The following is a 15,277-nucleotide window of genomic DNA, read 5'->3' as shown; positions in this document are numbered from 1 at the left end:
TGCAAACATACACCCAGCCGTTCCCAAAGGTTTACTCTGAACAAGGTCTGGTACGATATTAGTTGTACTTTGGACGCAGGGGGGCAAAGAGGGGAATCGGGATCTCAAACCTGATTCATTCATCCTAAAACGTGACGAGAATAACGTGAAGTATTTCACCATGACATACAACCAAGAAAAAAAAATCATAAAGACCCACTGGAGAGAGACAGAGAAAACCGGAGGGGTGCCATGTTTGAGCAGCGATGAAATCCCCTTTGCCCGATAGCATCTCCCGAAAAATTCCCCGAGCAATGTTCCACCTGGTGCAAAAGGATAGCTTCCGGTATACCGCCGTTCCCATGGGAGTAAAGCAGCGGTCACAGATGTTACCCAGGAACAACCACAGCCTGAGAGCCACTGCCATACAGCGAGTGTTTGACGCGGGACTCGAGGCGAGGGGATCATGGCAGTTAATAGGTAAGATGCTTTATATAAACATACAGAGAATACGATGTGAATTGTGATTTATAATGAGTCGCAGAGCATAAAACAATCTAAACAAACTTGTCTGTCTTGCAGGTCTGAAATCACGCTAAAGAGTTACTGGAGACCATCCATGGAGAGCAGAAAACGGAGCAATGTGCTGTCTGATCAAGCTGTTAACTCATCAGAATCACACATGCCACCAAAGCGACCGTCAACAGACTCTTATTTCACTGGTTGCACAATAAATGGACACTTACAGATAAATGTACATACTGCAACGTAGCTGGCCTGTGGTAACCTGTAGACTTACACAAAATAGCAAGCTAGCGTACAGGAAAATGTTTGTCTTGCTTGGCAACCATTGGCGTCGCCAGGTCATTTTACCGGGGCTTATGCCCCGAACGTTTCCAGCGTAGCCCCAAATATAATTGGAAATTTAAGCCTATGTGAAGCCCGACAAAAAACTTAACGTGTGTGAATGTCCGATAATCTTCATAACATAACAGCCTGTCAAAATAAATGAAGGCCTCTGATCTAACTCTCTGTGTGTGTGTGTGTGTGTGTGTGTGTGTGTGTGTGTGTGTGTGTGTGTGTGTGTGTGTGTGTGTGTGTGTGTGTAAGAACACTTTAAAATCCAATAAACTAATGTTGACTAATAGATTTATTTTTTTCTCTAGTCTTGTGCTGTAGAATGTCAATAAATGTTTAATGATAGCAGTTGTGAAGTCTGCTTCTACTCAATACTAATACTAATTACCAACAACTACTAATATTTTTAACATCACAATTCATAATCTGTAGAGTAAACAGTCTTTGAGGTACACATTTCAATTTTTCAATGATTAAGACATGTACTTTGGATGTAAATAAGGTGCCATGGTATAAAAAAAGGATCAAAATAGAGCTTGTTTATCAAAAAACATTTCCAGGGTAGGATCCCCCCAGAACCCCCTACAGAAGTCTGGGCTAAGCCCCAAATGTTCTCAAATCCTGGAAATGCCCCTGTTGGTAACAGTCCAGTTGCGGAACTATTTGTGTTGGCAAAGCCAAATATATGATCAAATAAGCAAATCACAATCTGTTGTCACTTATTACTATTAACCAATAAATGGTGCTTGTAGAACTGTTGTAAAAAAGCAATATCACACTCGAGGTCGTGCTGTTACGCTGAAAATCAGCATGGCTGTGCAGCCTTGTACCTACGACCAAATCAAGGCTGTGCTGATACTTAGTACAAAGACAGTCCCTCTCGTGGGATATTGCTTAAATATTCTGCACCTTACTGGATCTTACTCACATGTGATTGACAATTATAAAGTCAGTAAGTTTTTATATTTGATGAGCACATATGCATCTGTTGTTCTTGAATAAGGTAAGCTACATTTTCTGCCATTCAAAAGGTGCTTGAGGGGGAAAAATGGTAAGAAAATGAAAACCAGTGAGCCTTGAGGAGTTTTAATCACATCAAATGAATTTATGTAAAAGTGGAAAAGGAAGGACACACTGAGCCATCATCATAATCATCATCAAAAAGCATCAGAATTCTGAATGTGCATGTACTGTACATACTGTGGGCTTTCCAGACCACCTACAGTCCAGTCAACTTTAGTGCGCAACATTGCCGGGTGCCACCTCTGTAATTCTACAGCCAAGCAGATAGGTATGGCATTGTAATACGGTGTTGTTGATGTGTGCTTTTATGTTGAACGCGAAGCTTTTCAGAGCACAAAGTGAAAAATTAGCTTTAAATGTATACAGCCTATTAGAATAAGATGCACTGATGGACCACGTCAATCACTCTGGAACAGCTTCTTTGTGAGACTCGACCCTCAATCGGGATGCAACCACTCGGAGTTTTGCACTATGGTGGCATGAGCCCCGACAGTGGACTGCAATATAGGTGACCTGGAACTCCCGTTATTAAAAGTCTCTAATCTCTGATCACGCAATCACCACTCATGAATGATAGTCAGCATATGCCAAATCATGATGTTGAAATGGCTTTCCACTCACTCACGTCCTTTTGGCATCCTGAAGATAAAGACAAAACAAAGTCCTCCGTTTTGATTGGATGAGGGGAAACGGGATGACTGGCTGATTGATTGCTCCATGCAGTGATTAGTTAGTCCGCTGATAGGCTGACCTTGTTACTGTAAGGGTTCTTTGCTTTGACATGCTTTGAAATGTGTAAATTGAGTTGAATGTCTCAGGCCAGTCCTTGGCTTGTCCACCGTACAGATGCCCTTATTGCGTTAGCATGCTGCTCGTTAACAAAAAAAGAAGAAGCATTTTGCACTGTTGTCATAATTGAATGGCAAAAGGTCCAGCTAATGCTGAAGTCCCACAGAGGAACCAAAACGAAGTCCTTTAAGAGTCTGGTCCCCCTTTTGGCTGTGTGTGAACATTGGCACTGTAACCTTGGTCTTGTATAGACTAGGCTACAACAAGTAATCCGGTAACAACCAAGGACACACGGCAGTGTAGTTTGCCACAGGAGTCCCTTATAGAAAAAGTGTCTATGTGTTACTGGAGTTTTTTTCTTTTTCTTTTTTTTATTGCATTTTTCTTTTCGTTTCCTTGATTCAAGGAAGAAAAATAAAACAGAGAGGAAGTCCTATTTTCTCTACACGAGTATCCTGGATTCAAAAAAATGAAACAAAATAAAAAAAACAGAAACAATCGTTTTTCACTGTAGACGGTCTTGGCGGATTATTTCTACTAGGCTTTAAACTCCAAGGTCACTTCTTTCTCGGAGTCCCAGGCAGACAAAGAAGAATAGAAAGATTAAGAGAAAGGGGATAAAAGAAAGATTACAGAAAGACGAGAGCAGAGGTGAAAGACAAAGAGAAACAGAAAAAAAGATAAAAGGGTGAAAAGGAGAGACAAAGAGACTGGTTAAAAGTCAGAAATGGAACCAGTAAAGAAAGACAGTTATGTAAATGTGGACTCAGAGGAAAGCTGGTGGTCTGACCACACATGCACTGCCATGGCGAGGAACAGAGGGGGAAAGGGTTTCAGTGACACTAAGGACATGCATACTGCAGCAACAATAAGCACTTCACAAACAAGCCTGCCACAACCTGGAAACACAACAGAGCTACGCTGTCATTTCATCCCCCAGCAGTGAAAATTTAAGAACCAGGCAGCTGTTCACCATTCCTAACCAGACATGGAGCAGTGAGAAGGGGAGCTTAAACTGTACCACTGGAGTTGCTCTGTGATACTTCACTGTGTCAAAACAAAGGGATTGCAGGCAGACAAAACAAGCAAAGGTGAAAGCCGGTGTGCTGTGCAGGCCACGGGGTCCTTTCAGGCTCCATAAATGGGCATCTACCGCCGAGGGCGGGAGGATGGGGTGCAGGATGAAAGGGAGAGAGGGAGGGGAGACAGTGGGGTAACTGCTTAGCGAAGCAGGCTGAAGTGCACCGAGCAGGCAAGGATGAATGACAACAGTTCCACCATATATAAGCTTCCCATGGACACAAGCAACCCCGCCGACACCCCCCACCCCCACTTGCTCTCCCTTTACCAGAGACTAACGAAGTGGCGTTTTCTCACTCACCACGCGCTCATAGAACGGTAGCAGACAGATGAGGGAGGGGGTGGGGGGGCAGGGATTAGGAGCTCTGCTGCGGCTCCCCACTTCTGGCTTTAGACTTTCTGCCTTCCACATCTGTAGGATAAAGGCAACATTACACCTGGAGGCATTTCAAGCTGAAAAGAAGGCTCAGCGTTTTGATTACTGCAAACCAACATAGACCGTATTTTCAGGATAAATACAACAAAGGCGTTTTCAAAACATCGAAAACAGAACAAAAGCAGAAATAAATAAGGCCCTAAACCTAAAATAGGACATTGCCACTTTCTAGCATTGGTGCATAATGCAGTGCTTTGTCTTTGAATATAACTTAATACTTGGAACAATCTGTGCAAGATCTTGTCAGGTTTAAAACATGTTAAATCAAATATTATCCGAGATCAAGTTGAGGTTGAGTTTGACTGTTTAAACATTTCCATATTCCCAATGACATGTTTGCTTCATCCACAAAATAATCTCACCTTTGGACAAAATACTACACTTGCTTTATTGCCCTACTACTTTTCCAACTGCAAGAGGGGCCTGAAAACTAAAACAATGAAAAATCTCCTATTTCAATAACCCACTGACTACATCCACTTCACCAACCATTACTGCCCCTCAGATTACTTTGGGAATGAAGCCCTTTCTCATTTAGTAAAAAAAAAACCCATCACAATGTTCCCATTAGTTAAAGGTACATAAACGAAAATAGTACAAGAAAGTATATCAAATGTAGAAGAACATACAATTAAAACATTATGAAGTAGACAAAAAAGGCAATAGCCATTTTGACCAAAACAATCAAAATGAGCAACTGGGATCAGACCAAGAAATAAAGCCATGCAACTTAGTGGAGAATGCATTGCTGTAAGGGTGAGTGCAGCTACCTGTAGAAGAGACAGGATCTTCCCCACAAATCAAACACCAGGATAAAGAGGAAGCAGAAAACAAATATATCATCCGACACGTTTATATACAGGAAAACTGGTTTTGTTGTGATACAGGCATACCTTGACACGCTGAATGTGGATTTTTAATTTGGCACTCGCCACAGTGTGGGGAAAGTGTGATATTGGCTCTTAAGTAAACCAAAACCCCTTTTTAGTATTTTAAGTGAAATCACTTGCTACTCTAATAAGATAGCTTACTGGCTTCCATTCTGTGCAATGAGAAATGAAACAAAATGCCTCTTTATACTGAGGTTGGAGAAGCAACTTTATTCTCCCATAATGTGGCAAGTGCCATAATACAGGCTAAACATCAAAATGCCAAGGTATACTTTAAAAGATAGTAGTTCAGTATTCCGACGCCTGGATCCATTCCCGAAATAGATCTTGCATGGGCTGTTCAGTCACTTTCACAGACAGATGCTACTGCAGGGATCTGGCCCAAAAACCTCCTTTCTTTCTTCTCGGGTTTTTAATCAGCAGAGGGCTACTTCTGATATTGAGAATTTTTTGTAAACGGTTACTTTCCATGCATCCCAATAACAGCACTGAGTCAGTGAATTTCAGCAGCGGGTTTAAACTGAATTCTGTTTAAGTTTTCACACACTTTTCTACCTTTTCTACCTGCTGCTTGTATAAGGTAAAAAAAAAAATATATATATATATATATATATATATATAAAACGAGCTTGAACTACTACGTATGAATAAATGAGGCAAATAATAGTGTTATTCTGTTAGCCAGCAAAAAGAAAATTTGATGACAAGATAATAGTGAATACCGACCAAAGTAAAATCCCACCATATGGAAGAGAAGACAGAAGAAGTCAGGTGAGAACAAACTTTGACAGAACAATCAGCACCATGGCAAACAGAACAGAATGAACACAGCACAGATGGATAGTGCTTTGATAAATACATGCAGAGAAGTCCAGTTGTTCATTCATCCATTTATCCATTCCCCCCTTTTAGGTTGGTCTGTGATGGCTAGACTGGCAAGCCAGCCTCACCAACCTTCATTCAGACACACCCATACTCATACCAGAGCGACTGGTTATCCTCTGGGCTAAGAGAAGGTGACTGGTCAGAATCAATTACATGATTAGGATCAACGTCCTTGTCATACTCTCTCTCATTGGTTTGATTAGACCTTATCTGGCCATTTGACTGGCTATGAGGGGCCTGAAATTGGACAGGGGTGTGGCTTGGGTTAACACGAGGGTGCGCTTTATTCACAACAGGGGGCCCACTGATGTTACTTACTAGGGTGGGGTTAAGAGATAGGAAGGGGAGATTTTTGTCTGCTGACTCACTAAAGATGGAATCCATGAAGACTGACTCTACAGTAAAGGAGGGGCCAAGGAATGATTCTAGGGTAGAGAGGTCTGGGTCCTCCAAGCTATGGCTGGGCAAGCTGACTGACTTGGGTAGGGAGGTGGAGGTGGTGGGGGGTCTGTTCAAGGGGTTAGATGATGGGTACAAGGTGGTGCTGTTGGGGAGGTACTCACTGGGGGTCGGCTGGGAATGCACCCCGGCCTTGGTGGAGGCAATGGGAGGAGAGGCATCTACAGAGACAGGCTGCCGGTTGTCCTTAGACAGCAGGTCATGGATGCTGGTGCGACGTGTGGTGCCCTCAGCAGTGGATATGACGCTGCTGGCCCTGGGAAGAGTGGAGGAAGCAGAATCCAGGCGTTCGGAGACAGATGTGGCTTTTCCCTGTGAGGAGAGGGTGGGCCGTACCTGGACAGAGCCCTTCACACGAGTACTCTCTGCCTTCCGCAAAGTTGGGCGCCCTGGTTGGCCACTTGATCGTGGAGGATGGTCTGAGCTGACTGGAGCTGCTCTCCCACTGGCTGAACGCAAGATGCCCCGCCCCTTTGAGGAAGTGCGTTCCTTCTTTGCATGCTCAGAGGAAGTGGAGAGTCGGGGAGAGTCTACGGTGAGGTTCTCCTGGCTACCAGACTACGATATGAGATGAAGATGCAAAAATAAGCATAAGCAATTAAGCAAATAAGCAAAGAAAGTCTAATAAAACATAACTGAAGAGCTCACATATGTTCTTTTCTTTCTCTACATGAACTGACTGTTAAGCAGTATTCATAACTTCAAAGTCAATGGTTCATGGTTAAAAAAAAACAAAAAAAAACATGGTCTTCAATGGGAAAATGTATCACTTTCATTTCAATGACAGAGTAATCTCTAGTTGTTTCCATCTACAAGCACTGACACAATACAATTGGGACTGCACCTCAGCAGGGTCGATGCCCTCATCAAGGAACTGCTGGAGGGAGAGCACCTCGCTGCCTGGAGATCCGGTCTTCCTTATCTGGGTCTGTCCAGCGGCCTGGCCAGAGCTGCCTGTCGCAGTGGAAGGGTCCAGGGATCTGCGCCCCTGCAGGGGGCTCTGGTGAGAGGAGCGTGAGGAGGGGACCTGCTGGATGGGACTGCTGCCACTGCTGGACCACACCTCCTGGTCCAGGCTCAGGCTGAATTCTCCACTGCTCTCGCTGTGGGGCCTACTTAGGCTGCCATTTAAGGTGGCTGGGGGAAAAAAAGAAAGTTGTGCAAAACATTGACAACTATTTAGGGTTTGATCTACATACTGACTTTTCTTTACATGCCTAATCGAAAAAAAAACACAATCAGCTACCCCATGGGAATCAATAAACTGTTTGGTAAATCTAATACACTGACTTCGAATAACAATTTCTTTTGGATTTGTATAAACATTTGTACTAAACATACGTAAAAAAAATCCCAAGAGGAAGATCAACTTTAGGCTTTCATGTCAGCTAGCACCAAATTTGTATTACCATCTAAATTAAAAAAGAAATGGCAGAAAAAGGGGAGAGTGAAAGAAGATGGGCTGAGTAACTAGTGGAAAGAGGAGGAGGAGATGTGGAAAGGAGGGGAAGAATAACAAGAGGAGGAAGTATACCTTTGCCCTCTAGAGGAGAGGTAAGATGGGAGTTATTGTTACTATTACTACTGGTGGTCCTGTTGCTATGGAGACTGGAGGGTCTTGAGGCTGGGCAAGGGACAAGAGGAAACACACACACAAGCATGCAATTAGGATACATACACACACATGTGAACACACATCAACACAGACAAAGTTACAGCCTGGTTGCTAACTGACAGTGGCAGAACATATCCCACTGGGGCAGCAGATGGCACATGCCAGGCAGAAGGGTATGAGGGTCGGAACAGTGCCAAGATGCAGTCCCAATGTGTCCAGCTACAAATAAAGACGGGATTCTACAACTAACCATCGTCTCACACCAAGGAGGTGGGGCTTCCAAGAGGATTAAAGGGCAGGAGAATGCAGGCAGAGTTGCGGAAGGGATTTTAGCAATGGTGACAGTTTGTGTTAGTCAAATAAGAGAAGGAAAAAGGCAACGGGAGCCTTGTGACTGATATAAAACCCTTAGTGCAGTAAGGGTGTTAAATGAGGAAAGGGCAAGATGAAGGAGAGTTGTGATAGTGGCCAGCCTTGCTGAGGAAGCCCTCACTGTAAGGGAAAATGGAACAAAGTGTGCCCATCACCACATCCTATGTGGGTCCTGGAAGGAAAATGCTGAAATATGTCCAGCTAAAATGAGATACTTCTTGTGTGTGTTGTATCTGAGACTACTTGGGATGCTGTTTACTAGAGATAACATTTTTCAGTCTGGTCCTCCAGAAAGGTACGAAATTACTGTTGAATCTGATTGGTTATTACTTTTATTTTTTCCAACAAATTCCTTTTAATGATTTTTTTTTATTGGGAATTCAGCCCACTGTAGCCCAGAGAAAGGTTCAGCAGCAAGATGAAGTCACTTACTACAGATGCTACAGGGCACACGGCACATAGTGCTCAGCTCAACAGGGGAAGAATACAGAGGCAAAGCACTGTTACACACCTGCAAATCTAACACACACACACACACACACACACACTATATGACACATTAAAACAAGAATTTGTTTTTAGGGTTCTGAAAACATGTTGTGAACATCACAAGACCTGATGTTGCTTCTATGGAGTAGGAGACATAAGTCTATATTTGGGAACATGAAGAAATATCTTCCAAAGTCAGAAACTAGAGGACCCACACTGAAACCTATGTTATCAGCAATCATGTCTGTAGCTGCTCTGTAAAGACAGAATTAGGATTTAAATGAAAGGAAAAAAAGGTTTATACCAAAATAGAAAAATGTGAAATTCACCCTTGTCTTCACATACTGTATCCTTAAACCATCTTATCCTTATCATGAATCAAATCTAGCCTTCACATCTAATAAAATCACATGTTTGAGTGTAGGATATTGTATTTATTATTAAGCAAGGGGTTATTTATCTTCAAAACTTCCGATGAGACGTTCTAGGCCAAGAAAATGACGTGGGAATTATTAAACTGACCAGCAAAAACCTTTTAACACGAAACTGCCAGTTATCACATCTATAACTATCCAAAGTTCAGCTAAAATGCTTAGAGCAGGTGCCTCAAGCTGGCGCCCAATGCTTTTGATGTCATTACAAGACCAATAATGCATACATGCTGATACTGGCATTACATTTGGTGGTTCAGAATCAAACGTATTGACTTTGGGAAAGCCTGGGAGGGCTGACAGACATCAGTACAGAAGCTTAGAACTTTTTTTATACCTGCTCCATTGGATGGTGATGGTTTTAATCTGATGAAAACAGAAGTGGGGATAAATCTGGGAAAAGCTTAGAGAATGTTAGGACAGCAATTGAAGTTGGTGGTAAGGTTGCTATGTAGTCTAAAACAATGATTTCTTCTAAACTTGACTGCTTCCAAATTAGGACACTACCCACCCCTGCAAATATTGTTTCTATTATGAAACCTACAACTTGCCCCCATGACATTGTCCCTACTGCCCTCCTGAAGGATGTCTTTTACATAGCCCAGCATCCTCTCCATTATCAACAGCTCCCTGGCCACTGGTACCATTCCAACCTGTTTCAAGCACGCAGTGATCCAGCCCCCCCCCCTGAAAAAAAAACAACTTACACCCTACCTTACCTAGTCACTACAGACCTATTTCTAAACTTCAATTCCTGTCAAAGGTTCTCAAAAAGGCTATTCTCAGTCAATTGCAGCCCTACCTACACCAAAACAACATCTTTGAAAGATTTCAGTCAGGTTTTAAAGCTTATCATAGCACAGAGTTTGCCTTGCTGAAAGTGTACAATGACCTGCTCCTCTCTACTGACTCCAGTGACTGTGCCATTCTAGTTTTTCTTGACCTCAGCATGGCGTTTGATACTGTGGATCATGACATTTTAATAGACTGTCTCCAGTACGGGGCTGGTGTTTATGGCTCTGCCTTGAAATGGCTCACATCCTACCTCAAAAATAGTAGCCTCTTCATTAACATAGGCAAATTTTCCTTTCCCCCAGCTAGTCTCTCCTGCGGGGGTCCCACAAGGTTCTATCCTAGGTCCCATTCTTTTATCTATATACATGCTTCCCCTTGCTCAAATCATTCAAAAATATAACATTTCCTTCCACTGTTATTCTGATGACCCTCAGCTTTATCTCCCCCTGAAAACAAACGACCAGTCCAATCTAGTCAGACTCTTGAACTGCCTTGAAGACATAAAGTGTTGGATGGCATAACAATTCCTAAAGCTGAAGGAAGGCAAATCTGAAGTCATCCTATTTGGTCCCCCTGACTCTGTTAAAGTGTTAACCAACAGTCTTGGCAACCTATCCACCCTTGTCAAACATCATGTCAAAAACCTTGTTGTGATATTTGATTCCGCCTTCAAGTTTGCCAAGCAGGTTAATCCAATAGTGAAAGCCAATTTTTACCAGCTTCATACTCTTGCCAAATTCAAGCCAGTTCTCTTTTAAAGCTCTCACGACAGTCATCCACACTTTGATATCCTCCCACTAAGACTACTGCATCTCTATGTATATTGGGATTAGTCGGTCGTCCCTGTCCCGCCTGCAACTGGTCCAGAACACCGCAGCCAGGCTCCTGACAGTTACCTGGAAGACAGACCATATCATTCCTATACTGGCCTCTCTCCACTGGCTGCCTGTGTGGTTAAGAATTGATTTTAAGGTTCTCCTGTTTGTTTATAAAGCCCTAAATGGGCTGCCTCCCTCCTATAACACAGACCTTTTAACCCTCTATTCCATCTCCAGGTCCTTCACGTCAGCTGACTTGAACTCCTGGCTGTCCCATTATCTAAACTTAAGTTCAAGGATGATCGTGCCTTTGCAGTTGCAGCCCCTCGACTGTTGAACAGCATTCCCTTCTCTAGAAGATCTGCCCCCTCCATCGACTATTTTAAGTCCCAGCTCAAAACTTAATTTTATTCTCTAGTATTTGAATCCTCCTAATGTGGCTGATTTCTGGCTTGCGCCTATGTTCATGTGTTGCTCATTCAAGTCTATGAGCTATGTGCCTTGTCTATGTTTCTTGTATTTGTGTTTTAGCTACCTGTTCTGGTCTGTACAGCAATTGTCAATGTGGCTTGTTTTTAAATGTGCTATATAAATAAAATTGACCTGAATGATGTGCAAAGTAAGATCTCTGGGCTTTATTCTAATGGCTATTACTCATTACTACTGTCACTGCCAGATATCATATCCATAAGTATGACAGCGAGCACGAAAGAAAGAGAGAGAAAGAGAGAACGATGACAGCGGTAGACCTTTTCCTCCAGTCCTTAGAAAGCACATGAGAATGGACCTAGTGGACACGCTAAACAATTTGTGGGATTAAACACCGGGGTGTTCCCAGAACTCATTAGCTAAGTGGAACCCCAAGTTGTCATTTATGTTTCATTCTTTCCTTTTGATAAACTCCTAAGCATGGTCCTGGGACAACTATTTATTTTTGAGAGAATAGATTCTAGATTACTATGAAGTTTTGATAGGAAAGAGAGCTCGTCAGTCATGCTGTTCTGACATGCTGCTGCATAGTTACAGAATGTATTAAGATAATGCACACTACAAGGTAGAGGGAGCATTTAAACTGATAAACAATTAATTCTGAAAAGCAACCTACTATGAATAGGGTGTGGACCTATTTTAAGGTTAAGGCCATTCAATAACTTGGTCATCTTTATTACAGCGGAATGGAATGGACAGAAAGCCACATTTTAGAACTACCCTACCCTGGCTAACATTTTAAAGCTTGGAATTAAGACAATCCTACTTTCAATGTAGGCTGACCCATGTCTATCTCTCTGTGACTCTTTCATGTCCTCTTTTTCTCTATCCCAATCATTCTCATTTTACGTTTGTGTTAATACTTTTCATGCTGTCAATCAGGCATAATCTAAGTGCAGAAAGGCTGCTCAAGGATTAGAACTGGGACTGCTGGGGACATGACCTGGTTCTCTGGCAACTCAATCTTTTCTCAGTCCTCTGGCAAAACGCCTTTCGACTACTTCTGACAGACCTCTGTTGGTAACTATCCTTTACACTGACATTTCACAAGTGTCTAATCTTTGATGGTGATGCCGTGTCCAATGGCCTCTTACCTTGACCTTTGGGGTCATCTGAAGATCCTGTCACATCTTCGCAAGAGGCATTTTCTGTAAAGAGAAAATTAAAAGTATTTTTGCAAGAGTAGGAAAGTTTATTTTCCAATCTAATTCGTAATCTGATTGCCTTGGATCAATTCTGACTGATATAATCCATTTACTGTAGATTTTCAAGGACATAATACAATGCCTTCAAAGGGTATATAGTAGAGTCTGGTCAATTAAAAATTTCAAAAAAAGATTACTCTGCTCTTGTCCAGTCCAAACACTTTAGTATTAATTTTCTATCCATTTCAATATCTGGGCTGCCTCGTGATTCTGTCAATGAATTCTACAGAAATAAGTTTAATTCAAAATTGTGTCCAATAATTTCAAACACTTGTTGAACTGGACACAGACTCATCATGTTTTACAGTCATCTCAAACACATCTAAAAGAATGTGGCTATACCTTAATTTGGTTTGGATTGTTACTGCAAAGGAGTTAAGTACTTGACTCAAAACATGTCTGTTTTTATTTCAATTTGAAAATGTAAACAAAAAGTCAACTGACATGAATCTATTTTGAATTCAACCATTAACACCACTAAATTCACAAATGGTCGCTGAATTTAAATACTTTCAAGTGCATTTTACATACCAAAATCCCTTGTAGATCATTGCTAAACGTTAAATATGCCAGTAAGTAAATACAATAAGGAAAGCAACAATAGTTGATGGTGGCCAACAGCATGAGGTTTCTGGTTTAATGGTTGAGCCGTACTCGGCTCCCTCTGAAGCAAAACTTCTGCCCTAACCTTTAACCCGAAGCCGCTGCTTTGCCCTGCTGTGGCTAGCAGTGGGTAGGGTGAGGGTGGCACAGTCAATGGCGTTGGTAGAAAATGCTAGCTCCTTCATACGCTGGCCTCCACGCCCACTGGTACTCATCATGCTGGCCTCGCCAGTCTCAGCTCCCTCTAGGTTCTCACTGCTACCAGCCCATTGGCTCCCAGGACTCCCTGCCACAGCCATGCTCTGGAGCAAGTCATTCATGGCTGGATGGAAAGGTGTGAAGAGAGCGAGGGAGAGAAAGGTGCATTAGATTGTATTCAATTTATCCCTAAGATATGGTTCAGGCTTCTGTGCCCAATTAGATGTATAAACGTCTATGCATAAAGCAGAAACGTTTACTTTAACTTAAATTTAAACCACAATTTGCTAATTTTCCTCGCTTTTGGATTATAAGCCATTTTAATTTGCTTGAGGATGCAAAATGGCACAAATTAAATCAACATGTTCAATGTAAACCTAACAATAAAGGAAACCCCATAGGTGGCTGAGTTGTTTTATCGTGTGGTGAACAGTTCTGAGAAGTATGCCAACTCTTCCTCAAAAACAGTTCCTCCTTCTAGCAGTACCATTTCCAAAATACACTGAGGCGTTTAAAAATGTGTGTATTGATAAGAACAGAATATAAACACACAGAATGGATATTATTGGTAGTGTAAATGAATATGTTATAGCTGAGAACAGCTTCATAACACTATAGCTGTGAGATCTCCCTTGAGACCCCAGAAACAGACACTGGCCATTCTTAATTATGATGCTATATGTAACTAACTGATGTTCGGAGTTAAATTCATCATGGAAAATTCAAAGGCATCCTAATTGACCCTTTTTCTACTCCACAAAGGTACACACATTTGACTGAAAGTGTTATAAAGGATTTAAATGGGAAATAGACAAAGTGCGCAAAGATGGTAGCCTTGTGGTTTGACATCAATCACACCACTGTGCCCATCTCAGACGGAAATATTTTGGAACAAATAATGATGTCAAACCAGACTGCCATGTTTGGGCACTTGATCTACTGAGCTGGATGGGATGGCAAAGTATCATGACAGCATGCAGAGCTGCTCCAAGCAGCCGCAGCGTACACAGATCAGAGCCAGAGTCAAGACAAGCCTATGTCAGCATAAGACCTGAAATGCAGCACAGACAGAAGAAGAAAGCAAGAAGGAAAGAAAGACAGATGGTGCTAAGAGGCCCCATTTCAAGTCTTTCATGGTGAGTGTGAGCAGTTGTGATTACAGACTCATGTAATGGTGACTGATTAGCCATGCCTGTAAAGATGCAGTTAGAGATGGGACCTAATACATTGCAGGCAAATGAAAGGCAAGTCAAAAGTTAAGTCTCTCCCTCTGACACGCGCACGCACATACACACACACACACACACATACACACACACACACACACACACACACACACACACACACACTTTTAAACAATACATACTAACTATGGAATATAATTGCCCACACCACAAATCTGCCCATAAATTGCTGACTATAGTGATAAGACACATGGACTACAGCTAGAGAACTAGTCCAAAGGAAACGCCGGTATTTCTTAACCTAAGCTCCCCCCATCGTAGAAGTCAAACTGAGAAAAGCTAGCAAGATCTTGTAAATGAATTCAGTATTGCGGAAACTAGCATCAGCTGCCTGCTGCACACCAAGCTACAACGTAATCCTTTGGGGAAACAGCACTCGCAACATCCACTAAAAGAGCTATTTCATGGCCCTAAAAGGCTCAGAATGTTTTGGAGTGTCTAAAAACACCTTCCATTGTGAAAAGAAAATTCCAGTAAAGTCAGTCAACAATACAGTGATAGACCTTTTTTGCACTTCTCTGTCTTTCGCGCTTCCACTGTTGTCTACCTGCAACAACACACTCTTCACAGGATTACAGAGCAAGACTTCTGCTCTGTGTTAGAAATGGATTGCTATCTT

At 42.2% G+C, this 15,277-nt stretch overlaps 1 protein-coding gene across 3 annotated transcripts in view; it reads right to left on the bottom strand.

Annotated features, from left to right (window-relative positions):
• Window positions 1-6,015: 6,015 nt before the first annotated feature.
• The window catches only part of ccdc88ab (coiled-coil domain containing 88Ab), a 144,910-nt gene continuing 135,648 nt past the window's right edge, over window positions 6,016-15,277 (bottom strand). For 2 of the 3 annotated variants that reach the window (XM_056291276.1, XM_056291277.1), the window contains exons 32-37: window positions 13,302-13,538; window positions 12,503-12,556; window positions 8,819-8,905; window positions 7,934-8,023; window positions 7,244-7,536; window positions 6,016-6,957 (exon numbers count right to left, since the gene is read on the bottom strand). In XM_056291276.1, coding sequence (XP_056147251.1) covers window positions 6,016-6,957; window positions 7,244-7,536; window positions 7,934-8,023; window positions 8,819-8,905; window positions 12,503-12,556; window positions 13,302-13,538 — 1,703 coding nt within the window. The remainder of the gene's footprint in view (window positions 6,958-7,243; window positions 7,537-7,933; window positions 8,024-8,818; window positions 8,906-12,502; window positions 12,557-13,301; window positions 13,539-15,277) is intronic. The other variant, XM_056291278.1, reaches the window with a different exon arrangement.

This window comes from Lampris incognitus, chromosome 13, assembly GCF_029633865.1.
Source record: "Lampris incognitus isolate fLamInc1 chromosome 13, fLamInc1.hap2, whole genome shotgun sequence".
Taxonomy (NCBI): domain Eukaryota; kingdom Metazoa; phylum Chordata; class Actinopteri; order Lampriformes; family Lampridae; genus Lampris; species Lampris incognitus.
The sequence above is the reverse complement of the archived record's forward strand: the minus strand, read 5'-3'. Positions and strand labels throughout refer to the sequence as shown.